The sequence below is a fragment of the Lytechinus variegatus genome, chromosome 1 (assembly GCF_018143015.1).
Source record: "Lytechinus variegatus isolate NC3 chromosome 1, Lvar_3.0, whole genome shotgun sequence".
Lineage (NCBI taxonomy): Eukaryota > Metazoa > Echinodermata > Echinoidea > Temnopleuroida > Toxopneustidae > Lytechinus > Lytechinus variegatus.
In genome coordinates this window covers 6,010,611-6,030,610 of record NC_054740.1, presented here as the reverse complement: position 1 = coordinate 6,030,610, position 20,000 = coordinate 6,010,611, and the positions used below count along the sequence as shown (strand labels likewise).

The 20,000-nt window shown below is 34.9% G+C and overlaps 1 protein-coding gene across 2 annotated transcripts in view; it reads right to left on the bottom strand.

The window, feature by feature from the left end:
• The window catches only part of LOC121414334 (cGMP-dependent 3',5'-cyclic phosphodiesterase-like), a 113,200-nt gene that overhangs the window by 30,754 nt on the left and 62,446 nt on the right, over window positions 1-20,000 (bottom strand). For both annotated transcript variants that reach the window (XM_041607511.1, XM_041607585.1), the window contains exons 7-9: window positions 14,765-14,895; window positions 10,571-10,682; window positions 8,447-8,486 (exon numbers count right to left, since the gene is read on the bottom strand). In XM_041607511.1, the coding sequence (XP_041463445.1) occupies window positions 8,447-8,486; window positions 10,571-10,682; window positions 14,765-14,895 (283 nt within the window). The remainder of the gene's footprint in view (window positions 1-8,446; window positions 8,487-10,570; window positions 10,683-14,764; window positions 14,896-20,000) is intronic.

Below are 20,000 nucleotides of genomic sequence, written 5' to 3'. Positions count from 1 at the left end.
AATTCCAAGAAGAATAGAACGATGATAGATAACTCAAAGCCAACTGATAAATTACAAATCAATCAGAAATATTAAAACCTTCAGAATTCTTGGAAAAGGGAAAAGAAATGCATTGAGTCTACATATGAAAAATAAAATGAAGATGTGGCACAAGCGAAAATGTCAATAAATTGGAAGATAAAGCAAGCAGAACGTTTGAAGTGCAGAGTGTACTTTAGACGGATAGACGGGAAATGGTAATGGGACATAAACGAAAAGGACACATCAATTTTGATCCTTTCTGGAACAGTCTGACTTGATGGGAAATACTAGGAGAGAGAGAGTGGTAGAAAAAAGAAAATAAGAGGCGATAAAGAGAGATTTATAGAGCAACAGAGAGAGAGAGAGAGAGTAGGGGTAGAGGGAAAAGAAGGGGGAAAGGGAGAAGGAAATGGAAAGAGAGAACAAGAGAAAAAAGACAAAGGGAGAGGAATAAAGAGAGGAGGGGTGGATATAACATCAAAATTAAAGATTAAAAAAACTTGTGTAGCATTAGAAAAGAAATTGCTAGAAAGCGACAGGAAAATGATACAAGAGAGGCATATACAATGAACTGAACAATAAATCTATAAATATAAAACCAAATGCAGGACAGAACTGAAAAACAATGGGGCAGATGTGAAATGAGAGAAAGGGAGAAAGTGAGTGGGAGAGAGAATGAGAGAGGTTGGATGAAGTGCAGTAGTTGATACCTCACACTCTAAATGCATTAGAATCTCATGCTACTTCTAAAAGGGCAGAGTTATTAAAGTTGATTGGTGTTTTTTTTTTTCCAGCTCGTGATCATACAGATGTCCACCACATCTTGACATAAGTATGAACTCTACACTAGATATTTCGCACTCTGAATGGTCACATGTATCACCAGAATCAAGTAAAAAGTCTTTTCTGATATAAAGCAAAGAATAATAAAAATGGACAGGTTTATTGGAAGCCAAGTAATATTCTAAGATTTTAGTTGCAATCACGTAAAAAAAATAAAAGGGATACACTGTAGGTAACTCTATTTTCTTGAAGAAAAATACCCGGTATATAGTTTTATACCATTTCTAAGCACTGCATAGTAAGGGATACTATTGGATATAACGAGCTTAATCAGTTAGAAATCAATGTCTTGCTAAAACACCCATCAAAGAAAATTATCTTGAACAACAAATGACTCGTCCTTATGACTATTAAGAAATAGCTCCAATTGAAACCACTTCCCAGTTAACCTTTTTTCATCTGACTAAATAACGCTTTCATTCTAAACCTCAATTATTAATCATAGCAATGATTTTCAAAATCAATTGCGTAATGTTTATTTACTATCTTTTTCTATTTACATCAATACAGAAAATATAATTAAAATCTATCTGTGATCAATCATTCATATCAATCTATGATCAATCACTAAGCTTTATTTTACAGCGTAATTCTTGCAAAAGAAAGTGTAAATTGGTTAAGAACTAAAATTGTCATCTTACCGATGATATTTTCAATGCATTGTAAATTGGTTTCATGTATCACCTCCTTAAAGCTTGGGATGACTGAGAATAGCATTACTCAAGTTTCCTGCCCCTCATCTCTTTTGATCACATTCATGATTATAAAAGCTCCTCTTAGTCTGGTCCAGGGCAATGAACTCAGCTATCATCAATCTTTCATACATAATTTATTTTTCAATTACATTTTCATACCCATCGGCTTTACACAACCATGGTTGAGTAGATTTTTTTTTCTCTTATGATTTTCTTTGCATTCTTATAAAGATTTGTGTTGTGCAGGCCTCAAGAGAATAGCCTAGAATTACAGATCCCAAAACAAACTAAGCCATTGATCATAAGGCAGATTTCCATAATAGATTGTAGTGATTAGTATCGCACATATCCATCGTATAATCAATCGCACATATCCATCTTATAATCAATCGCACATATCCATTGTATAATCAATCGCACATATACATCATGTAATCAATAGCACATATTCATCGCATAATCAATAGCACATATCCATTGTATAATCAATCGCACAAATCCATCATCAGAGCTTAATTTACTTCTCTGATGGGATACATTGGATTTTTGAAACCGTGATTTTACAAGCTGATAGACAGTTTTTTTTTGTATGAACATGGTAAAGGACAGTATTGACACAATTTCTAGTTGTTGTACACCACAAAAAAACATGCACTTGATCCTATACGGGATCACATTAACCCTAAAATTCTGAACTACTTTTAAAAATTCGCACATATCTATCATATAATCAATCGCACGTATCTATATTATAATCAATCACATATATCCATCGTATAATCAATATCTATGGTTTGTATCACAGGTCCCAGAACCAGAAAATGAACAAAGCACTTTACACACTGAAAGGTAAAGATGTTATAACAATTAATTGATAGGATTATAAAATAGAAGTGATTTACCCCCCCCCCCCTCTATAATTCAAACTTACTTGTCCAGATCACACATACATGTATATCTTGATTGCCCTAAAACTTATCCACCATGCCAAAATCATCATACTAGTATTTCAAAAATTGATAATTTCAATTGAATTTTGGAACATTGTATATCTGACCACTGTTGAAGTTAAACTTGAATGATGGACTTTCACATTATACATGTATCAATTGACTTTGATTTTTTTCATTTATTATCTTGATAGCTTGACTATATTTACTTTCCCGAAAGGGGAAATGAATTCAAAATTCTCTTCCTTTTCTTGATTTTGACTTGCACTTGGCAAGCAAGAGAATTGGACCAACTGATAATTAACCGGAGGTAGGTAACATCATACAGCTATACAAACATACATACATAGATATACATGTATCTTCTGTTCACTAAAATATATTGATCATTTCACCAGCAAGCATCTCTTTGTCAATATAAGTCACTGTTTAGATAATATTGAATGGCTATGAGTGTGATACATTGAAATATCTATTTACAGCAAGAGCCAATATTTGCGTGCATTTCATGAACAAGTGGAATGCCTCTTGTAGTCTGGCCTACATGTATCATTGCACTATTCAAAATAGCAGCATCTTAATTTTGACAACTACCATGAATAGTTTTTAAAGAGAGAAAAAATGTGATGATGAAGAATCCTAAATTCAATGATCTAAATGACGTTTCACCTTGATTTAAAAACTTGTTATTCCTTTCACATAATTTATATCAAAATACCATCTCATCTCATACAAGTTTCATTAAGTTTGATTAATAATCAAAATGTGAATTCTTATCCAAGTTAAAGGTCAAGTCCACCACAGGAAAATGTTGATTTGAATAAATAGAGAAAAAAGAAATAGCATAACACTGAAAATTTATCAAAATTGGGTGTAAAATAAGTAAATGACATTTTAAAATTTCGCTTATTTTTCAAAAACAGTGATATGCACAAGTCAGTGACATGCAAATGAGACAGTTGATGATGTCCCTTACTGTTTCTTTTGTTTTGTATCGTTTGAATTTTGCAATATTTATTTCTTTTACAAATTTGACAATATGGACCAACTTGACTGAACCATATAGTATTTAACATTTGCTAATGCCATATGTTCAGGGAGGAATTATCGTTGTTTCAATTAACGATGAGAAAATTAGAATATTTAATTTTTCATTAAATAAAATACAAAAGAAATAGTGAGTGGATGAGGTCATCAGTCTCCTCATTTGCATACCGACCAGGATGTGCATATAACTGTTTTTTGAAATTAAGTGAAACTTTAAAATGTCATAACTTTCTTATTTTACATCTGATTTTGATGAAATTTTCAGAGTTATGCTTGTTGGATTTTTCTCTTTTTATTCAAGTAATTTTGTTGTTGGGGTGGGCTTGTCCTTTAAGATGTTCCACATTGATATCAGTTCACTGACCCCAAAATGACCTTTGAACTTTGCCTAGAGACTTGAAATTACATTACTCTATATATTTAACAATACATGAATTCCCTTATCTCAAGTTTCATGAAATAAGTCAAATTTCCAATGTTACGATGGCAGTTAAAAAACTTAACCTTGCTTCAGATATGATGTTGACGATGTTTGCTTTTGCTATGCAGGCAAGAAAAAAATATAAATCAAATATCGGTATTCCAATTATTATTTATATAATCCATCATTACTTGAAAATCATGATTCACTGATAATTTTTTTAAATCTGTGACTTTCTGTCCACATGCATGGATGAACCTTTCCACATCAGATTTGTGTAACATGTATCACACTTATTTGTGACATAACAAGTCAATTTGTTCTTTTTTTGCAATCACCGTGAAAGGATGAACAGGTTCTGTGTTTATCAGGCGCAATTTTGGCATACAGCATACACTCACAATCCATGCACAATGGCACACTATCACATGGGCATGGAAAATATTCATTTATAATCCTTTATCTTTTGGGAACATCATCCAAAATTCATTTTATGATTACAATCAAAATCAGGATCATTATCTACATAAGCATGCATATACATTCAATATTTCTGCTCTCTGAGATGACCTCTACAGACCTACAAAATAGTGTTGTCTAAAAGCTTACATCCATCTATTTAATAATTCTTCATACATTGTAAATGTCAATGAAGCTAGGTGGATTCATCAGTGTTTTTCGAATCGTTCCTGCCCTCTTAATAATCCCTAGCCTAAACCTTCAGGGTAAATCCACTCACCTAAGCTCATATCATCCACAAATACAGCTGACCTCTAATCACATACATAACCTACACAGTCTAGCTTGAGCTTGTTTTGAAGATTATTAAATATGAGATTCATTCAGATATTTGGAAATTGATGGGCAATAAGATCGTGGGAGGATTACAAGATAGACCAACGGAAGACCCCAAAACACAAAGCCATTAACAACCACCTTCAGGAACATCAAAATCCTCTGCCCTATGTAGGATATTGATTTTATTCATATTCTTGAATATTGTTGTAGCAGAAGTAGAAAATATGGTCGCCCTAAAGCACTACAATTGCGGAATTTTAGGGGCGATTTAGGGCTGTGATGGAGGCAAAATCGCCCATCGCTGTCATGCATTTCCTATGCTGCTCTATACATCGTTTCATGTCCTAATCTCACCATCCACATATCCACCGGATATAATATTCACCCATCCTACCCTGGCTTACATCCCCCTCTCTCAAATTCTCTCTACCTCTTCTTTGGTTGGCATTCCTGAGTCAATGCCTTCCATTTACCTCCACATTCCTGCCGCTAACCTCCATAATCAAGTCCGAGCCTCAATCTCTTCAAGATACTTTGCAAATCAATCAGAGAGAAATATGATGGAAGTGGGATAAGCTCTTTATCATCATTGCTTTCAATGCGGGGCCAATTACTTTACCACGCACCCTCCCCCCCTGCAGCTGCTTAAGAACGGCAAAGCAACAAACAGGGTTTTCTGCAACTAAATCAGATTAAGAGGATAAGATCCTAATGTGAAAGTTCAACGCTAAGAAAGCTTCTGATTTTTGTGTCCGATGGCACAGGAAGGTAAGAGAGAGGATAATATCAAGAGAGATATCTTGTTAACAGAATTTAAAAAGAAGAAAGATATGTCGTTATTTTGCTAAGGTATAATGCAACCCGGCTCTTCAGATTTTAGTTTATACACTACCCAATGCACAGATATTCATACCTCAGCTGTATGTACAAAAAAAATCATCAATTTAAGTATGAACATGCACAAGTGGGTTCAATGAATATGAAATCAGATAAACACCTGTATATAAATGAAATGAGAACTTTCATTGTGCAAAGAGAGAAAATAACAACAGAACAAAGTAAATCAAAGCAAAAGAGAATAAGGATAGCCAGCATGCAAATGAAATATGTGATCTTTTGAATAAGTACAATATTTTTTAACAAAATAGATAATAAAACATCTCCATGAGAAATGAAAAACAATGACAACATGAGTTTTCATGGAAATGAAACTCTAAACAAACCCCCCTCCCAATGAATTACCCCATGAATAAATCCCACTCCCCTGGAAGAAAAGAAAAGAAAAAGAGATTTTAAAAAAGCACAAAGAAAATGAAAATAGAAATAAATACTAAAAAGATTAATGATAAATGTAGAATAGTTTCCATATTGCATGCTGATAAAACTCTATACGAGTAGAACAAATTCAAAATGGATTTTTTAAAAACTGAAAATCAATCAATCCCCAACACATGATACATGTATGCATGCACATAAAGAGCTCAATAGTCAACTGGCAAGGAGAACATGGATTTAGGGATTGCATTTCTTTTGACTAATTTATCTCCAAGGGAGGAGTGGGATATAATACCCTTTTCATAAACCTATCCTCCAATTAGCCGCCTAAGAGTAATGCGGATAATTCAATAAAAATTGCGTTCATAAACTCCGAAAATAAGCCGCATTATTTTTACGAGCACCCGTCCTGAAAAAGGGGGATAATCGCCATGACAACTGGACATGCCCCCTCCGATGCGGTTGTGTTGGAAAAGGGTGACCTTGTGACCGCACCATGGCAATTATCCGCATAATTTGGAAATGCGTTCATAAACTCAAAATCTTGTCCCAATGCTGCTATTATGCGGATAATAGCAGCATCAGAGTAATGCGGATAACTCTTGTCCTCCTCCAATTTTACGACCAAATTATGCTGCTATTAGCCGCCTAATTCATTTTAATGGGGTTTATGAAAGGGGTATAAGACTTATAACCTAGATTTACTTAATTAGGCTTCTTTCTTCTTTTTTTCCTCATTAATGATGGTTGACCATTGAGCTATTCTTTGTAATGGCTAGAACCTTGTTTTAAAGAGCATTGTAATATTACATGTACATGTTAAGCAACAATACCGATAAAGTCAAAGAACTATGAAATGTAGTGAAATTCAAACAGGTCAACTTGAACTGTAAAGGCAAAAAAAAAAAGTCCTGGTAAGTATTTCACAAAACAGATAGTAATTTTAACTAATGTTATAAGCTACAGAAATCATTGCATCTGATTGGCTCAGAGCAAATTTATCACTATTTGTTTTATGATACACTCCCCAGGTTTTCAGAGAGTTTTAATCATGACAAGAACTACAGCACAATGCTGTGAACACTAAAAAATCAATGCAATATTAAATCACAAGGAAAATTGAGTTATACTTCAAAACTCCCAACTAGAACTGTAAAAGCCAAGATGAAAACTGAATCAACAACTGTAGAACCAAGAACAAGAACCAAGAACAGTCCACCTACATGTTTCTTGGAGACTTGGACCTTTGGACACTGGGAGGCTTGACTGAGAGATCTGCTGAATTTCTACATTGGATGAATTCCAGTCCAGCTGGAAGGTAGAACCTCTAGTACACAGCAATCTATCAGCGTCATCTGTCCCAAGAAGAACCTTGGAGCTCTTGAACACCTTATAGGAATTGTTACTTTGGGGATCAGGGACAGCATCATTTGCAGAGAACTGATGATCAATGTTTGCAGTGTCTGGCTTGATGCCAGCACCAACGGTTTGACTGGAAGCAGAAATAGTATGCAGGTGACCACTAGGTGACACGTAGCATTCACATGGAATAACATCATTGAAATCCTCAAGCAAAAGACACTCTGAAAGACCTGGGGTGGTCAGTATGACCTTGGGGATTGTCTTTTTATTACATGAAGGTAGCAGCTGCTGATCATGCTGAGGACCTTCAGATTTCATGTCATCTGAAGCTCTCCTGTAACAACATTCACATAGGATACTCTTGGCACTGCCCTTATGATCCTCAAGACTGGCTGATGGCTTTGAGGTCAGTACTTCCAAGGATTCACAAGGAATGGCAAGAGTGGTAGTACTGGAATGGGGACAACTGTCAGAGCTACATATTGATTTGGCACAGATAATAGAGCTACTAGAAGTCCCTGAGGACTTGGCGACTTTGAATAGTGGGTACCTGTCTCCTTGTAAGGATACACTGCTTCCAAAACCAAGTTCAGTCAATGCTTGCAAAGTTTCAGTCTCCATACTATCCCAGAGTACCCGTCGGCTTCCTGCACTGCTAGAGCTTGACGATCCAACCAGACTACCTTGACTGCAAGTGCTACTGCTGTCTGATCCATCTGAAACCCCATCATCAGTTGCTCCCTCGCTTGCTAATAGCGACCTCTCAAGATGCAAGAACTCCTCCACACTCTCAACCTCTTTTTCCGACATATCCCTCCACCCTCTCACACGCCCGAAAGAATCACAACTCTCTAGACTCTCTAAGCCTACATCTAACTCTGTTCCTTCGAAAGACTCTTGGAAGGTGAAAAGATGAGCCTTTGACAAAGGGAAGACGTCTAAACTATGAGGGGCATGCAGATTGATCTGTGCATTCAAGGAAGCTAATTCTAAGGGCATCTGAGACCAGAGAATTGCATCATCTTTGAACTTACCAAGATGCGTGAAGAGGTTCTTGGCTACTTGAAGCATGCACTGTAACAATGAGAGAAAAATGACCAAACTAGACGTTACCATGGAATGCTATTCATGAGGATTATTAAAGGTCTGAAATTGTGTACGCATAATATGGTAAAACGTTTGAAATATAATACATACAGAGGCAAATCTGTCATGTAAATTCTTATCAAAGAATTATAATTAAAATTTGTGCTGCAAGTCAGGCGGCATGTTCGGGTTCGGTTCGGTAGGGTTCGGCAATTTTTTTCTGAACTTTGGTTCGGTTCGGGGTTTGGCAATAAATGCCAAATTAAATTTAACATATAAAAAATAAAGATCGCCGACCCTCAAACAAGTGATTAGTGAGCTCCAGGATGATCTGTCATATATTTATAATAAATTTTGTTTCTAAAAAGAATAGTTATGAAAATTGTTGAACTTTTTTTCTTTTGTTTTAATCTTTAAACCAAAAATAAGTCATTTCTACTTTCATTTTTAAAATGAAAATTAATAAAAAAAGAAAACAGAAAAAAATATTGATAATGAGAGAATCAGGACAGAAACAGAATTACAAAGATCAGAATATTTTTTTTCATGATTATTTCATGTAGCTATGATCATGATCGATTACCATGTCATTGCCAACATAGCTTCTCAAATTGGAAAGTGTTGATCGGGAATCTCGAAACAGTAGACAAACAACCTCCACTCAAGTGTTATTATACCGGTAAAATTCACATTCCAAAAAATATGAGTGTTTTAGAAAGTCCCCATTTTCTGAAAAGTGGTAAAATCTGGTCAATGAATTACTTTAAAAAGATAAAATATCAGTCCATTCTTGGTCCAGAAAGATCGACGCTACGTGACTTCAAACATATTTCCAACACGAAAATGAGTACATGGGACTGTACTGTATATTTTAGTGTTGTGAAATCACTCGGCGTTGATCATCAGAATTAAGACGGAACTGATAATTTATCATTTCATTTTCAGTAATTGACCAGATTAAACCACTTTTAAGAAAATATTGACAACGGAAAAACGTTTCAAGTTCGGAATACTAATTTTACCTGTATAATAGCAACCGAAAGCAGTTGTTTGGACTTCCTGTTTCAACTTTCCTTACCAACCATTTCCGGAACATCGATCATGGAACATGCGTTGATTTGGTTTGAATTTTTATATTTTCTTTTTTTTTCACCCTCATTCCTTATCTCTTATTTATTTATCTTTCATATTAATATGGAAATTTCAAAAGGTGAAATATATATACTTTACCATTACTTTGTCAGTCACAAGGAATTAATTTATGTCTTGTCTTTTTCTTTGTGTAAATACAAAACAATTGACTGTTTGTCCGATTACAGCAATACGTAATTCAACTACACTTTTTTACTGAGTTAAGCTTAAAATGTCCTCACATTTTATAAGGAAAAAATTATATTCATGTTTATAAAAAAAAATTGAAAATGATAAAAATTTAATCAAACATGAGACCGAAACTGTCATACTTTGTCATTTACGAGGAATGAATTTATGTCTGGTTCTTTTTCTTTATTAAATACAAAATGGTTAGGTCCGATTACGATCACGATCGATTACGGCATTACGTAATTACACCACACTTTTATACTGAGTTTAGCTTCAAAATGTCCCCTCATTTTATCAAGAAAAAATATATTTATGTTAATAAAATATTCTTAAGTTGATAACAGTTCAATCAAAGACGAGATGGGAGCTATCATAGTGGATTTTAAAAATATATTGAGTGGAATTCTCTTTGTGCACAATCACTAACCAATATTTTTTTGTTTAATTTTATACTTAAATCTATGTAGTCATCGCACTTACGTATTGCATATTATCATTTTTTTTCGAACTTCCGAACCAGGCCTTTGCGTTCGGTTCGGTCCGGAAGTGCCAAGTTCGGCGAACTTCCGTTCGGTTCGGCGGTTCGGCTGCAGCACTAATCAAAATGCTGTTTTTCCAGAATTTTAGAAATTTGATCACTAGATTTGAAACACTATAGGAGTACAAACATACTAATGCAAGATAATTTATTGGGGGTAGGGTAATTACTTAACTTCTGACCATGATGTCAGATAAGAGAATGTGAATACCTGTGTTTCATGCTTTAGCTGTGTTTCTTTCTGTAAAGCTAATGTACTCGTCAGGACAGGTACTGTGTATTTGAAGCAATGTTTGATCACGTCAATGTCTGCATTTGTGTATCTAAATATTGAAAGTAACAGAGAATATATTGGTTAATAATGACATCTTGCTTTTATGAAACACTTCATACATCAAAAACACACATGTACACACACTCAAAATATTTCTGTGTTATGCTTTACAGATTACTACCAGATCATTAGACTTTGGTGTACATGCAAAAAATATCAGAACAATCTCCATTCGGGGGGGGGGGGGGATTCCAATAAGTAAGAATCTATGTTTTCATCCTACTAGGTACTTGGCCTAACATGGGTGAAGAGTGTTTACAAGTTACTGACACCAAATCAAAGAAATTCATGATAAAAACAGGTCAATGGTCGGAAACACTGAACATCATAATAAATGTCGAGAACAGTAATGTAGTTTGGAATACACAGGTAAGGAAAATTTTAGGGAAATGGGTTATGGTCTTCATTACTACATGCCTTAATTTTGTTAAAATAATGTCTTTCATACCCATTTCTCTTCAAGATCACTATTGGGGCCAGCAAGAAAATATGTGATACAAGTGTTTCATATTGAAAAAAAAAACAGGATCTGTGGGAAGTGATTTTCTTAACAGAAATATTGTGCAATTTAAAATAAACCTTTTTAAATGCCCAACCTCAACTTCTCTCCATTCTTGCTACTATATATATATATGCATTAGGACAATAATTTGTTGCCAGGGATGACAAGATGAATTAGTCTCTCCAGCTATCTGAACATTCATAAACAGATAAAGCCTCAATGGTTTGTCACTTTCAAGAATGTTGATATACCGAAGTGATTGAAAGATCAAATACAAAATCATTGACAAATTTTCATATTTTTAATCAAATTTGTTCACCTAAATATGTATATTTTTTAACATCACAAATGTATCGTATGTACTCCAATCTTGCAACGGCTATTTCCATGTTACATGTATAAAAGCATAAATTAGATGAAATATTTCCATCACTGAGACTATATCTTGAAAGTGATATAACAATTACTCCAGATGAACTCCTATTTAAAGGACAAGTCCACCCCAACAAAAACTTGATTTGAAGAAAAAGAGAAAATTCAACAAGCATAACACTGATCAAAATCGGATGTAAAATAAGAAATTTATAGCATTTTAAAGTTTCGCTTATTTTCAGCAAAACAGTTATATGAACGAGCCAGTTACATCCATATGAGAGAGTTGATGACATCACTCACTCACTATTTCTTTTGTATTTTATTATATGAAATATTTTGATTTTCTCGCCATTGTCATGTGAAATGAAGTTTCATTCCTCCCTGAACACGTGGAATTCCATTATTTTAACATTTTGTGCTTCAGGCAAGGAGGTCCTAATCGTCAAATTCATAAAAAATTGAAATATTGTATAATTCAAACAATAAAAAACAAAAGAAATAGTGAGTGACATCATCGACTCTCTCATTTGGATGTAACTGGCGCGTTCGTATAACTATTTCGTTGAAAATAAGCGAAACTTTGAAATGTCATAACTTTCTTAGTTTACATCATTTTTTGATGAAATTTTCAGCATTGTGCTTGTCTGATTTTTCTCTATTGATTCGAATCAACATTTTTCTGAGGCGGACTTGACCTTTAACACCCAACTGATCTTGTTAGACTAAAACTTGATAAAATCCAAACAAAACCAGTCTGACACCCTGGGGAAATATAATCCAGAGAGCTGAGTACAGATATGTCTTCAAAGACCACCATGTATCCTCTGCCTCCTCTCCCTGATTGACGTTTTATCAGTTAAATCTAATTCATCTCTTTCTGTCATGCCAACTTAGCATCAATTACCAGCACTGAATAGGATCTTCTAACTTAATCTAAAGATGTTAATGCAGGGTGATATCCATGCCCTCTGGGAGAAGAAAGGGGGATAATTTGGCACCCCTGGGCATGGTTGAGGAATATTTTGAATTCAATAGGATGGCACATGGGATATGTTAACAATCTAATTCATTGAAACGCTGTTCCGCTCTCTCAATAAAACCTACTGAGTACTAATCTGAAGTATTATTATTGTGAAATATGTATGAAAGCCAATTATTTGAAAAAATTCTTTATAAGTATTATGGAACTCAGATTAAGATTAACATTTAGGAGTGATAAATGACAAGAAATTTTATTTGCATGATGATGATGATTAAAAATAATTAATGCCATTTCTAATAAACTGTTTTTAAACCCTTCTTTAATGATGAAATGCAAGAACAGCAATATAGAATGCATCACTATAAATTTTCCCCAATATAGAGAAAATGAAAAATACCCTGAAGCTAACAGCTCAATTCCATCTACTTATCCAAAGTGAAAGGTTTTTGCTTTATTATTTTGAAAAGAAGAAATAGGAAGAGAGCAATGATGCAGCAAAAACAATCTTTTCCACAACTTCCAGGGATAGCGGATCGATGATGCGAGGAGCAGATATTTATTGCCGATCAAATTAATTGGCTGCATGATGGGATAGAACATGCTAAATTGGGCCCCGATGATTATCAGTCTGCCTGTCTCCGATTTCATTTTGATGAGTGAAAGTAACACCCCTCGCTGTGTTAGGGTAATAAATAAGCTCTCAACGTGACATTTAGACAAACATACATTAGATTAGGGTAGTCGTCTAACAATCATTCCACTTCTCTATTCAAGATAAAACAATAGAAAATGAACGGGGATGTGACTGCGAAGCATTCCCTTACAGCCAGATCTTTTAACACATACAGTTTACATTCCCAAAATGTAGTATTTAGATACATGCATGAATGACTGCCCCCCCCCCCAATTTTTCTAGTGTCTGGTGGGGAAAAAAAAAAGAAACAGATAGGGAGAAAAGTTAAGAAAGAAAAAAAAATAGTATCGAAAAGAGAGGCATGGTCTGTGTAACCCAATAATACCCCGATGATTCAATTGAATAAAATATGACATCAACTGTAGGTTGTCTTGTCCACCCCCCCCCCCCCCCCCTTTCCCTTTCTTCAAAATATCCTGATACTGCTTCTAGCTTTGCAATACATAGATTTTGAAAGGAAATTGGGCAGGCAATCCTAGATGTCACACTTGTTAATCCATCTGCTCATGAATATGACAGTGTTCAGCAATACCACTTATTATCAAGACTATTCTCTTTGTATCTTTCTGTTTCCACCAATTTCTGTTCCACTTATTCTTCATTAAGAACACCATGTTAGTTTTTTGCAGTCCTCTTCCACTCTCTGTTCTACATAAACATATGTCAATAGCCATCAGAAAAAAAAACACTAAAGACCTAATGGCAAGTTCACAGTCAACAGGTCAAAACTGAATATTCCCAATCATTTGTTACATATGCATTACACGCATGATTGCACCGAGTGACAGCTTTGGGGATGAATGGTAAACTAGTGCATTGGCCAACCCCAACCTACTTTAGATCTGATTTGCATGGTCAAGCGCAAGATTGAAGGGTACACATCTTGTTGATGATGAAGAGCTGTTTTTTTTTAGAAAGCTTCTTTTCGCTCCCGTTTTTTGCAACACAAAATAGTTATGCTGCGATGATGAGAGTCGACTATTGAGTGAAATTTTCTTGATAAGAAAAACAGACATTTTGAAAAAGAGTCTAACTCTCTATCCCAAAAAATTGCAAGATATTGCAAAATATACACTTAACAATTAGTAGAGTGAGACTCTTTTCACAATTTTTATTTTTCTTATAAAGAAAATACAAGGTACCATACAACAAAACGTCTCTTTTTTTTCATTCTAAAATTCAATTGTTCAAGTAAACAAAAATATTCTTCCAATCAATATAGACACATGAAATATCACAAAACTCAGGAACATTTAAGGGACAGAATTGAAAATACAATATTTCAGTTGTCTTCATATTCTTGAAAGCAATTAATGTCACACAATAAGATAATAGTGAAGATGATGATGATGGTGATGATGATGGTGATGATGATGACTATGATGGTGGTGATAATAACATTGTTGTCAATGTTTAATGATAATGTTATTGTTTTTTATGACAACAATGATATGATCTTTAGCAACTTAACACCATCAATGGACACGCAAAGAGTAATAAAGAGGAAATGATACTCACTTCTTTGCACCTCGTTTATTGATTGCACAAGCAACACCCACCACTTTAGAGGTAGCTTGGTTGATGATTGGCACAGCCAGTAGAGACTTGATCTCAACCTTCAGCTTGCTTTTCAAGTCATTAAGATCACTCTATAAAGAAAATAATAATAACAAGTTTAGTCTTATTCATACTTGTCATACCGACGCTCGCCTTTCAAACAGAGGGTCGTGGTTTCGAATCCTAGCCATGGCTTGTTTTTCTTCAGCAAGAAATTTGTCCACACTGTGCTGCACTTGACCTAGGTGAGGTGAATGGGTACCCGGCAGGATTAATTCCTTGAATGCATCAAGGACTTTTAGCAGCTGAAGCTACAGCCAGGGTAATCTATAGAGTGCCATTGAATAGGCAACTAGATAAATGGGCACCTCATAAATGCTTTATATTATAATTATCATAATTTTTCATATTTCCAGTCATTCAGGAGCTGAACCACCATGTATTAACATTGGTTGTTGTGTATTAAAAAAATATCATTCAACAAGACTTGTTTTATGGGGTATTCAGTGGTTGACTGCTATGGTCTCGGTACTGTGTTCAATGTTCATTTTTATACTTAGGCAGTAATATGAAAAATCATACAAAATTCAACTGCGAGGCGCATATAAAGTGTCTAATCATTGGCCCCATTCGTGGTAGTAAAAATTAATGCCTTTCAGATTTCAATTCAGAAAAAAAAAATAAAATGCTGAAAAAAGTGCATTTTAAGATATAATAAGCTTCCATTATATGCCTTTTTCAACAATAAAAAAAATATTCAAAGTTGACCCAGAATTGTAATCGCAATATTAAATCCCTCAAAATATCCCATAAAGCATTACAAAGGAAGTTGTAATTCAACAAAACTTGTTATATAATTAAAACTGTTAAGATATCCTGAACCAAACTATGACGTGTCTTCACCTGCAAATAAGCTCAATATGTAATCCATTATATGTCAACAACAACAAATAACTTAAGTTGACCCGGAATTGTAATAAAAATATGAAAAAAACCCAAATATCCCATTAATTGCATCTCCATTTCAAATCTTTCAAGCTTTAGATCAGTAATAGCGAGATAATTTGAGAATCTGAACTAATGAGATGAGATACTAGATCAACACATCTCACAGTATGACACCAATAAAGACAGCCAAGAAACAACTCCTATTTTAGAATGCAGAGATCTTATTTTTGTCTTACTGCTGTGTCTCAATCCACTCTACCTAGCTATGCTTATAGTATACATGAAAGTCTTTATAAGGATACAAATGTTTGCGGTTGTCTAAATTTGAAAGTCTTTTTCTCATGTTCTCAGCGAACCTTTATTAAGCCAAGATTGACACAACGGCCCATGAGAGGATTCAGACACTATCTTACGATTCTTGAGTAAACTTTCCCTCCAGCCAAGTTTCATGTTTAACCTTAATCTAAGTCATCACATTATAGACAGATTCTATTCCGGAAAAAAAAATCCAACAGTGGAATAAACAAGCCGATTCACGCAGCAGTTTCTGCTTATTGAAAGTTGTGCATTTCTTTGTGACTAAAGTGACCAAACTTTTAAAAGAATTTGTTTTATTTAAAAATTCATTGATAGTTGGATGATTGCTTACATTGTATTCATCTGCTTAGGTTATCAAAATATTACAACTGTATAATCACTGCATGATTTGTCAATATTGCAATCATGTCATCATCTAATGATTACCAGGTGATGGTACAATGATCTAAGAATCACATGATTGTCAATATTTCAATCACATAATGATTACCATAATTGCAATCACCTGATCTTTTCATAATTAATATCATTTCACCAGACCAGTTTTGACTATTGATGATGCAATCAACTCCTACAAGATCAAAAGAGTTAAGTTTCATTCCAGTAAATTCAGAAAGGCCTTTACTAAAGTTACTGTAAAGCAATAGGGTAATATAGTGCTCTATAATCCACAATATCTGAAGAGGGTTCATGATCACAATCTTCAAGTTTCATGTAACACTCACCAATTTTGGGAGAAGTAATGTATGTTTGTCACATGATTAATTCATATCTCCATTAGATAGCAATCCCTTTTACTAACCTTACATCTGAGGGAATGTCAACTCAATGGACGCTAACTGACTCAAATCCTATCAATATCAGTCTCTTTTCTCTCCCCATTCTTTCTCTCTCTCTCTCTGTTGAATCCTTTCTTGCTAGCTACTTATATCACATGAGCAAAAAGTAACCAATCTGTTGATGAACATATGTCTGGTGGATAAATATGATTCAATATCAACCTATTTCTGGTAGACCCTAACCAATAATCACGTCCATATTTGTTGGTTGGACACACATTCACCAATGCATTGGTTATTTTCACTAATCCCCACTACATCAATGCAACATCATTTTATCTTCATCATCATTACCACACCTACATCTCACCCATTCTTTCTCTATATGTCTACCCTTTCATCTTATTAATCCAAAACAACTCTTCTCACATCCTCCTTTCAACTCTCATCAGTTTCCTCTAACACCACATCAGTCTCTCCACCTACCAACTTTTTTTGCATGTACTGTATCATTCCACCTCAATTCTTCTTCCTTACAGTCTGTCTGCTGCCCCCCCCCCCTCTCTCTCTCTCTTTTAAATCTTAATATCATATGTTTATTGGCCCATTTGATGGTATTTCTTTATTCATGGTCTGGTGAGAAAGTTGTAAATTGTAATATTAGTTTTGATACATTTTGTTGTGCAAAGTATTTCTATTTCCTTTATACTTCATTTTCCTCTCTCTTAACTGCGTAGAGGCAATTTTGCAATTTTGCAATTTTGCGGTATATAAAAATTGTTTATTATTATATTATTATTCTTCCATGTCTCTTCTCCATTTCATCTCTTTCTCCATCTTTCATCAGTTTCCTCTTCTCCTTGCTCCATAAGAAATACATGTATACACATTTCACTAGACATTGTCAAGGACAAACACAAACATCTTCCTTTCTGTTACTCTATGAGTATCAGTGTTGGGATTTCTTGTACTCTATGTCTGGTCTCATCTTAATATCAACTAGAGATGCTTGGCAGGTCACGTAACTGTGCATATGAATCCCCTGAACCCACAACGTCATCCGTCATTGCGATATATAGAGCTCACATAGAAATTGGACAAATAAATACAATTATCATGGCGACAATGGCCCTAGCATGCAGGTCCCCAAGTCCATCTACCATCCAAGTGTGGTTGAAAAGTCACTTATGGTTGCGGAGAAAGAGAGCCTTGCATGTGAACTTTAACGTTGACCTGAAAATGACCTTTGACTTTACCATGTGACCTCTGACTGCAGCATAACATGCAGGCCCCACAAGTCCATGTATCATCCAAGTTTGGTTGAAAAGTGACTAACGGTTGTGGAGTTATGTGTCATAAGGTTTGTGACGGACAGACGTTTGGATCCCTCAGTCTCGCCTTCACCTCTGGTGGGCGAGACAAAAACTCTTGCTACCATGGCAACAACAATGTCTCCGCCCAAACCAAAATCGATTACAGGTGTAACCAAACTTTTGACTGGTACTTTATACAATACCTACCACATCCATGATTACAAAAAGTGCTTAGAATGTCAATTTTTTTAATGTCAGAATGTCAAAAAATTTCAGCTCGCACTTTGCGCTTTTTAATTGTTGTATTGTCTTAATGGCTAACTGCAAAAATCCATAACAGGTCCGTTATCGATCAGGCCATATAAGGCACATCAAAAAGTTTCTGCCCGTGCTTCGCGCTCGTGGCAATTATCTAGTTACATACAAATCTTATTCAGGATCACAAGCATTGCCCAGAATGTTCGCACTTGCACTATTTAAATTGGGCTTATGAGATTATTACAGATTTATGTTTTTTATAAGAATAAAGCTAGGAAGTGACTATTAAGACAACCCCTTCATAGAAACAAAACAAAAATCAACTTGGAATGTCCGATCTGGGAAAATATGGGTGAAAAAAATTTCGGGGCCCCCCTATTGGCAGAAGCTGGATCTGCCCCTGTAGCCAATATTTTGTAGCCAACCTTGTTATATTGAGTTTCCTACTACACAAAGAGGCTGCACTTGGTGTAATGATGCGAGGTGGTGGTTGGGTGGTGATCTCTGTAATCAGCAGTTGCTTACAGTATTTTTTCTGATGGCTTCTGACATATGTTTATTAAGAAAAGAGAGTGAAATAGGACTGTAAAAACCATTGCCAACTAGTACGTTTCTCTGTCCTATGCTTTCCATTTGTGCATTTGTTGAGTTGAGCCTCTCCATAATTCTTTAGTTTTTTTCCCTTTTCTTTGGACACTCTTTTAGTCTCTTTTCCTTCCTTCCTTGATTTGTTATAAATGAAATCAATGAATATAATGAAAAATGTGATGATGATTGATGACTGATGATTGTCAGTTTAAATCAGTGGTTACTTTTTTATCCTGATTAAAAAAAAAATTATGAAAATGAAAACAAGACGAAACAGCGACACCTGTTTTCAGAATAACTTGTTGATTTATGCGAATGCAGTGCATTTATAAATAATAGAATGATGTGATACATGTAGCTGTGTCACACTTGTACTGCGGCATCGTGTAGAAATAACTAGCGATTCGTTTACTGTCTCGGGCAGTATTGTCACGGCCTTGTCTCGGTCTCAAAGGTAATTGTCTCGGTCTCGTCTTCGCTGATTCTGAAAATAAGTGTCTGTCTCGAGTGCTAATTGTCTCGGTCTCGGACCAAACACTGATGAGTATAACACATTTCTCAGTGACCTTTGCTGTTATTGTTGATCATACATGTATATTTTGGTATTACAGCTTAAAGACAGGTTGTGATAATTATCAAGTGTATCAATTATCTTGAGAAGGAAGCCATAGACTGCTATCGGTGTTACATACTTGGGGAAAACAACTTATTTTATGTCTTCTTTACAACAAGAAAAAAGTTGGAAATTTCATTTTCAAGAGGGATTTTCTTTCAGCACAGTAGTGTATTTCTCCTTTTTCCTTCTTTTTCTTTTGCAAAAAAAAAAGAATCTTGACATGTCTGAATATCTTGGAATTTCTCAACTTGGACCTATAGGTTATTTGAATATTAAGGCTGTGAAAATGCCAAACACTTGCCATAGGCTTGGTCAACATAACCACAACTGCAAATCAAATCTATTTCTTCACAATGACATACTAATAACCAATATGG